At 41.0% G+C, this 9,124-nt stretch overlaps 1 protein-coding gene across 1 annotated transcript in view; it reads left to right on the top strand.

The window, feature by feature from the left end:
* The first annotated feature begins 613 nt into the window (after positions 1-613).
* LOC107282472 (voltage-dependent calcium channel gamma-6 subunit) overlaps positions 614-9,124 on the top strand; it is a 34,154-nt gene continuing 25,643 nt past the window's right edge. Inside the window, exon 1 of the mRNA XM_015810248.1 lies at positions 614-1,137. Within this exon, the coding sequence (XP_015665734.1) occupies positions 813-1,137 (325 nt within the window). The 5' untranslated portion in view covers positions 614-812. The remainder of the gene's footprint in view (positions 1,138-9,124) is intronic.

The raw sequence follows: 9,124 nt of genomic DNA, 5'->3' as shown, positions 1-9,124 counted from the left end.
TGCCTGTTTTAAAGTAACGGCATTGTAAAGGCCACATTCACAACTGAGTGCCACATAAGGATATGCAAGCACCCTGCTTTGAAAATAAATCAGTGCTTTCTCCAGGGGATATCTAACTTTTTTGTAGGACTTCAAAATAATAAACCAGAACAGGACAATTCATTGCCTCAGTCAACCCCATCAAGCGCATGCATGAAGAGGAGAGCAAAAGGATTTGATATATTTGCCCATGATAAACAATCGGCACATTGAGAAGATTTCCAAGCCTGCTGGAAGCAAACCAAGTTCCACAGAGTGGTGGGGCAGAGGAAGAGTGCCTTGAGCTCTTCCGTGCCCGACAGGGGGTGCTGTGGGAATGGGCAGCTGGCGCAAGAGGTCCTCCCCCGTTCCTGAAAGGGTCCAATTTAAGCGTCTGCTTTTTTAAGAGCACCATACCCCTGCACAGAAACACATCCAGACTGTCTATGAACCTCACTGCTTAAAATAACCCTCGCTGCCTGGATGATGGCTGAGGAACACTAACAGGTGCTCTGTAGGCTTGCCAAGGCACCAGGGTGGCTGAGGTAGCTGCTGTGCTCCTTGCCAAGTTGGGGGCACTGCCTCGAAAACACAGGGGTGCGTGGAGATCACTCGACAACTTTTGAGCACTGCTTGCAGTGTGTTGACCTAGATAAAACTCAGAAAAAGCTGGTCAACAAACCCAAGCACAAAACCTGGCTCAGAGCTTGGGTGTTTACGGGCAGCAGACAAGCTAGCTTTTTTTTCTGGACAAAATAGATTCCCTAAACAAGCAGGGATCAGGAAAAGGGGCTATGATGTGGCCCAACTTTTTCCTTCAGGACCGGGAGCAGCGCATAGCCATGCGCAGGAGGGGAGAGACCCCACGGCAGAAAGTTCTGGCTGACGAGCAGGAAGGCAAGATCAAGCTGGCATTCTTTGTGGCCATTGTGGGGATGACCCTGACGGTGCTGGCGGTGGGCACAGAATTCTGGGTGGAACTCAACACCTACAAGCAGAACCATTCCGCCATCTGCGAGGCTGCCCACTTCGGCTTGTGGAAATTCTGCTATAAGAAACTCTGGGTCTACGATGTGGGAGAAGAGAGAGACACATGCGGGCCTGCAGAGCTACCTGGTGGTAAGAGTGATTTGAATTCCCTTCCTATATAATAATAATAATAATAATAATAATAATAATAATAATAATAATAATAATAATAATAATAATAATAATAATAATAATAATAATAATGATGATGATGATGATGATGATGATGATGATGATGATGATGATGATGATGATGATGATAATAATAATAATAATAATAATAATAATAATAATAATAATAATAATAATAATAATAGTATTGGAAGGGGGAGGTCTTCTAGTCCAACCCCAGACAAATGGTTGTCCAGTCTCTTCTTAAAAACTTCCAGTGTTGGAAGTATTTGCTCTTCTTCTCTTTGCTAAATTCTTCTAAATATGTTCTCCAACTCTGTTTGGAATAGTCAACTTTGTAGACCTCTTTAGTGTCTTTTGCTGGTCTCCTTCAACTCCACGTCCCGTTACTGCTCCTTCATACATAGATTTTTGCTGCTGCAAGGAGCTTGTCCCTGTGTTGCAGGAAATGTGCCTGGAGGTAGGATGGATGAGACCAGTCCTGGAGAAGATAGGTGGGATTGCTGCCCTTCTCACCTCCCCAGAAAACCCAACCCAACTTTCCACAAACATTTATTTTTTGTCTCACATACACACACACACATACATGTAATTGAAAAGACTTTGCACTTGTACTCTTGTTCCAGGAGATGTGCTTGGGGGTGGGATGGATGAGTTCAGCATAGACAGGGGAGATCACTGTCCGGTTCACCTCCCAACTCAACTTTCCACACATATTCTTTCTGTCTCACATACACATAATGCACACACAGACATGTAACTGGGAAGACTTTATACTTTGTACTTGTGTTCCAGGAGATGGGCTTGGAGTTGGGATGGATGAGGCCAACAGGTGAGATCCCTGTCCAGCTCACCTCCCCAGAAAACCTAACCCAATTTTCCATGCACATTCTTTCTGTCTCACACACACACACACACACACAGAGAGAGAGAGAGAGAGAGAGAGAGAGAGAGAGAGAGAGAGAGAGAGAGAGAGAGAGAGAGAGAGAGAATTGGAAAGACTTTGCATTTCTATAGCCATTCACCATCTACTCCATCACCAGTGGACTCCCCTTAGCCAGCCAAACAGCTGCTACTCCTGAGTGGTGCCTTCCTCATAACTATTATGCCACCTGGCAATTTATGAAGATGTTGCTGCCACTCAGGGGAGAATCTTGCAGCTGAAGAGAAACGTGCATGGGGAAGAGTTTGTGGGCACTGATGTCACACAAAATTCCTAATAGTGTTTTTACATGGAAGCATAACATGTGCATCTTGCATAGAATCATAAGGCATGGCACAGGCAAGGTAATGCGGGCAATTTGAAGATAAGGTTTTAGTAGCCATCAGTGAATCTGGGGCTCTTCTCCTTAGTGTAATGGAATCACTGCAGGGCTTACTAAATTACACTTTTCAGCAGTTCCAGCTAGCAAGACCAGGGGAGAAGGGTGTTGTTGCACTCCTGTCTTGAAAGTAATGCTAATTTTCCTGCTTAGACATATTCACTCTCCTCATTTATTCACAAACCCCAAACTGATGCACCGCATCTGCCTCTCCTCTCTTTCTCCCCCTCCCTTCCATTCCACATATACCCAGGCTGCTTGTAATCAAGGCTCATGACTTCAGGCTTGGCACCTTTTTGCAATGATAGGCGAAGAACTTGTTGTGAAGAATTGCTGAAGTGTTTATTCCCTTTGACTAATGATGGGTGACTAAGGCCCTGCTAGCACATTTTGCAATTCCAGTTTCCACAAGCGTATTCCCTCTTTGAATGGAGAATTGTCTTAACCACGGCCTTCCACATCCGGATGGACTAGAGCCAGTTGCCCTGTTGTCAGGGGGATTATAGAAGTTGTTCTCCCAATGCATCTAGAGGCCACTGAATTGGTAAAAATGGTTGTTTAAACTAGGACAGCATCCATTCATGAGTGTCTGAATTCAGAAGCCCCAGGAAACAAATCTTCCCAATTAGCACATTTTTCTTTGATCCCATCTATCCACCTCATCATTTCCCCCAAATTTGTATTCCATTCCATCATTGGCCTCATCAGATGACCCAAGTATTTTACTTGCTGAGCACTATCTTAACAATCAGTCTTTGTTTTAATTCAGGATTGATTGGTGGGGTTCTCCGTGCAATCCCTCTGTTCTTCACTATCGGAAGGCATATATCACGGTTCTTTTGTTCTTTTTAAATGTCCAGCTCTCATCGTCATACATAATTACTGGAAGGACGATGTTATTGTTAGTTGCGAAGTCGTGTCCAACCCACCGCGACCCCATGGACAATGTTCCTCCAGGCCTTCCTGTCCTCTACCATCTTCTGGAGTCCATTTAAGCTCACGCCTACTGCTTGAGTGACTCCATCCAGCCACCTCATTCTCTGTCATCCCCTTCTTCTCTTGCCCTCAGTCTTTCCCAGCATTAGGGTCTTCTCCAGTGAGTCCTTCCTTCTCATTAGGTGGCCAAAGTATTTGAGTTTCAAATTCAGGATCTGGCCTTCTAAAGAGCAGTCAGGGTTGATCTCCTCTAGGACTGACCAGTTTGATTGCCTTGCAGTCCAGGAACTCGCAGGAGTCTTCTCCAGAACCATAGGGAAGGACTATAGGTAGTTCTCAACTTAAAACCATTCATTTAGTGATCGTTCAAAGTTACAATGGCACTGAAAAAGGGACCATTATGACCATTGTTCACACTGATGACTGTTGCAGCGTCCCCGTGGTCAGGTGATCAAAATTCAGATGCGTGGCAGCTGACTCATATTTATGATGGTGGGCAGTGGTGGGATTCAAATACGTGAACAACCGGTTCTCTGTGTGGATGCCGCTTCCGGAAGTCCATTCTGGGCCTGGGCAACAAAAAATTAGCTCCCGGTTCTGCCGAAGTGGTGCGAATCGGCTGAATCGCACCACTGATCACTTTTTGCAACCTTCTGACAAGCAAAGTCAATGGGGAAGCCACATTCACAACAACTGTGTTACTAACTGCAGTGATTCACTTAACGACTGTGGCAGGGAAGGTTATAAAATGAGGCAAAATTCACTTAACAACTGTCTCACTTAGGAATGGAAATTTGGGCTTAATTGTGGTTGTAAGTCGAGGACTATCTGTATGGCTTTCTCTATTCACTTTTTCTTTTCATTAAATGTCATAGAATCAAAGAGTTGGAAGGACTCTTCTAACTCAGGGAAGGAAACCTTCTATCATCCCAGACAAATGGCTGTCCAACTTTTACTTGAAAATATCTAGTAATAAAACATCCACGATTCTAGCAATCCTTCTCTTTAACGATTTTGCCTAATCTTGTTATTGCTTATATTTCTAAGTTTAAACTCTATTTTTCTACTTCAGCCTACTTTCCACCTTTTTCTATTCTTGGCCCCACGAAAATAAAATCATCTACCAATTTCACTTCTTCATTTGTTAAGCCTGCTGCTTGACACGACCTCGGTCTTTTTAATATTTAACTACAACCTCAAATATTAATTTCCATTTTACATTCATTAAGAGCTCATCTAGATTCTCGTTACCTCCAGCTAAGAAATTGATACCATCTGTGTATTTCAAATAGTTTTTTTCACCTTCAGATTTTAATTTCAGCTGTCATCATTTCCATTTGCTGTATGTTATGGGAATATATATCTGTATTATATTCCGAATTACAGTGGTACCTTGGTACTCAACTGCTTTGAAATTCATTGAATTTGGTACTCAATGCATTTTTTACGTAAAAGTTTTGTCCTGGTACTTATTGTTTGTTTGGTACCCAACGCACAAGCTAGAACCTGTCAGTGACGGCTGCCTTGTGACTCACTACATTATTCCTTGTGGAGGGGGAAAAACTTTTTAAAAACTTTTTTATTGGTTTATCAAAATATTAAATTCAAAGAGAAAAGAAAAAAAGTGGTGTAAAGGTACCAACATCCGACTCTTTTTAGTACAGTAGAAAATAATAACATGGGAAAATTTGTTTGGTACTCATCATTTCTGATATTAATCGCACCTCCCACAACTAATTAAGGATGAGTACCAAGGTACCACTATATTCTGTTTCTCCAAAATCTTTTGTTATAGTTCTTTCTCCTCCTCCTCCTTCTCCTCCTCCTTGTTCCTAAAGACTCCTTACAAGTATCACATTATTCAGACACAACTTTTGATTGGGGGGGGGGAAGGAATTCTGCCTCTTTTTTTCTATTTTCTTGTTTCCTTCATCATCCATCTTATGTTAGCTTGGAATTTCTTTCCCCATCTATGGCTCCATACTTTGAAAACAAAATTAATACTTTGCTGTGTGAGAAACTAGGGCAATGATTCAGTAATTTGCACATTGTCTTGCATGTTCTTCAGTGTAGGCATATGCAGTGATCTTTTCAAATTTTTAGGTCACACAATTTCATTTCATATTCATTGACATATTCATTGGCGGGCAATTATGAGCATTTAATTGCTTTTTTCTGTAGCTTTATATAGTTTCATGGATATTTCCTCTGTTGCTCTCCTGTTTGACAGGGGGCTTATTGCCTCCAGTACCTCACATTCTAGTGAAGATGGGTTTTGAATATATGATTTTTCTACATATATTTGATATCTGAGAATATGATACTTACAAATATTTTTGTCATTCAACAATGAAAAAGGATTTCAGTACATGTAGTCCTCGACTTATGACCACAATTGAGCCCAAAATTTATGTTGCTAAGTGAGACATTTGTTAAGTGAGTTTGCCCCATTTTACGACCTTTCTTGCCACAGTTGTTAAATGAATCATTGCAGTTGTTAAGTTAGTAACACGATTTTTAAGTGAATCTGGCTTTTCACATTGACTTTGCTTGCCAGAAGGTCGCAAAAGGGGATCACGTGACCCCGGGATATTGCAACCGTCATAAATATGAACCAGTTGCCAAGCATCTGAATTTTGATCATGTGACCATGAGGATTCTGCAATGGTTGTAAGTGTGAAAAATAGTCATAAGTCACTTTTTTCAGTGCCATTGTAACTTTGAACAGTCACTAAGTGAACTGTTGTAAGTTGAGGACGGCCTGTATAGTCCTTCTTCCCAGAGTTTGCCTATATCAGATTACTTCTGTGATGGCTCTTGCATATTTCTAGCTCAATTATAAATGTCCGTATCATTTCTCTGCTCTCTTAAAAAGTTCTTTGTTTCCTATATTTATATGCTAAACGTGTTGACAGTTTTGGCTGGTTGGTCTTCCTTTGTCCTTGATCTTGATCTTGATCTTCACCTGTACACACAGGTATATGCATCTGTACACACAGAAACCAATACTGATTGACACTGAAAGTGACTTACAAAAATAAAATAAAATCTGGCACTGTGTTAGTCATAGGCATGATATTTTGGGGGAGTAAAAGAGCCAGGATATATATGTGTTGAGTATAGAGCACCCAGTCTACCAAATATAAAGCAATCTGTTCTGCTCTCATTTTGCTCCAGTTTAGGAGCATCTTTTGCAGGCAGAGGTCACTACTGTGAACATTGTAAATTCAAACTTTTGTGGCTGACAAAGAGTTAAAGGGAGACTAGTATAGCTATTTCAAGTTCTTTAGCTCTCATCAGCTACTCTTACCCCTCTGGGATTTGAACCTGGGCAGCTTGCATGTTAGGCAGCTGTATTAACCTTTAGGCCACAGGCTCCCCTGTCAGCAGAGACCAAGGAGGATATATATCTATGTGTTTAGTGGAGCACCCGGTCTACCAAATATAAAGCAATCTGCTCTGAATTTCACTCCAGTCTAGGAGCATTTTTCACAGGCAGACGTCACTACTGTGAACACTGTAAATTCAAAATTTCCATATATGATGTGTTTGAATATATATACATATAAATACAAGTAATCCTCAACTTACAACCACAATAGAGCCCCAAATTTCTGCTGCTAAGTAAGACACTTGTTAAATTAGTTTTGTCCCATATTGTGATATTTCTAGCCACAGTTGTGAAGTGAATCACTACAGTTATTAAGTTAGTAACATTGTTTTTAAGTGAAACTGGCCTCCCCATTGAGTTTGCTTGTCAGAAGGTCGCAAAAGATGGTCATGTGACCCCGGGATATTGTGACAGTCATACATGTGAGCCAGTTGCCAAGCATCTGAATTTTGATCACGTGACCATAGGGGATGCTGTAATGATTGTTTGTAAGAAAAATGGTCATAAGTCACTTTTTTCAATGCCGTTGTAACTTTGAACGGTCACTAAACAAACTGTTCTAAGTCAAGGACTCCCTATATATATTACACTGGAAGATCTGTGGACAAGTTTCAGCATTTTTAGCATATTGAATCTCAGAAGAAGGATCAGGGAAGAAGAGCAGATTGGGGTGGTGGCATTTAAATGACCAGAAATGGGCCATGAAAGCTATTACTTTGGAATTGAATGCAGTGAAATTCAAACCACACATTAAACCAAAGAAAAATAAATGATGGCTTAGCGCAATGTCTTAACTAGGTCAGCAGGTTATTCTAGACAAGTAACCAGCAAAACAGTAAATCCAAGATGGAAGCTTGCCACCATAATTGGCTTCCAAACCATTTGGATCCCTTAACCCAAGAAAGCTTGACAGAGATTCACACTTCAGAAGAACAAATGAATGTATTGGTGTGGCAGGCATAAGTGCATTCATTCACTCTGCTTTTAGCCTTGCCGTAGTGGGTAACCTCTAGTTTGATTTTGGTTTAATAGGGAAGTTTCCTAGCTATGTCAGGGACATAATTAAAGCTTAAGATGGAATCATAGAATCGTAGGGCTTAATAATAATAATAAAGTTGGAAGGGACCTTGGAGGTCATCTAGTCCAACCCCCTGCTCAGGCAGGAAACCCTATACCATTTCACACAAATGACTATCCAGTCTCTTCTTAAAAACTTTCAGTGTTGGAGCATTCACAACTTCTGGAGGCAGGTTGTTCAACTGATTAATTGTTCTAACTGTCAGATAGTTTCTCCTTACTTCTAGGTTGCTACTCTCCTTGATTAGTTTCCATCCGTTGCTTCTTGTCCTGCCTTCAGGCGCTTTGGAGAATAGCTTGACTCCCTCTTCTTTGTGGCAGCCCCTGAGATATTGGAACACTGCTATCATGTCCCCCCTTGTCCTTCTCTTTGTTAAACTAGACATACCCAATTCCAGCAACCGTTCCTTATATGTTTTAGCCTAGAACGGACTTTGGAGGTGTAGCCCAATCCCTGCCCAAAGAAAACCAGGGAGTATCAGGGAGGATAGTTGCTGAAATAAATTTAGACTTCAACTCCCGGAATGGCTGACTGGAGAATTTCGGGAGTTGAAGTCCACATATCTTAAAGTTTCTAAGGTTGGGAAACACTGCTCTAATTTGTCACTGGTTTTTTTCCTTACTTGAAACTGTCAGCCACTGGCCTAAATTCTTCTCAGTTTGCCAACATTCCTAAGGAAATCAAACCATTGTAGCTATTTATTTTTGATGGTCTTGATACCTTTTGCTTACTAGATTCCTCCTGCAAATAGTACAAAAATACCAAAGTTTTTAACTATCCATCTCCAAATTATTTATTTACGTACAAGAAATGGATGGGGGGAAAATTCAGAGACAGCATTATTGATTGCATCTCTTTCCTTTCTCCATAAACATAAACAGTATAAAGGCATGAAAATCTCTTGGTCTATACCTCCAAGGTTTCCCAACAATACAGTAAGAATGTATAGGTAGTCTTCATTTAGCAACTGCCTCATAAAGCAACTGTCCACAGTTACGACCGTGATGAAAAAGAAACTTTGCATGCCATTCTCATATTTGCAAACTTTGCCGGTCTGTAAAGCAAACAAAAGCTGAAAAGCAAACAAAAGCAAACAAAAGCTAAAATTGTAAACACAGTCCTGATTTCATTCAGTGACTGCTTTGCTTAATAGCTGAATTTCTGGTCCCAATTGTGGTCACTAAATGACGACTAATTGCATTACATTCTTATAAGTCA

The sequence above is a fragment of the Protobothrops mucrosquamatus genome, unplaced genomic scaffold, assembly GCF_001527695.2.
Source record: "Protobothrops mucrosquamatus isolate PMUCROS unplaced genomic scaffold, P.Mucros_1.0 scaffold8, whole genome shotgun sequence".
Taxonomy (NCBI): domain Eukaryota; kingdom Metazoa; phylum Chordata; class Lepidosauria; order Squamata; family Viperidae; genus Protobothrops; species Protobothrops mucrosquamatus.
Note: the sequence above shows the minus strand (reverse complement) of the source record. Positions and strands in the feature narration are given on the sequence as shown.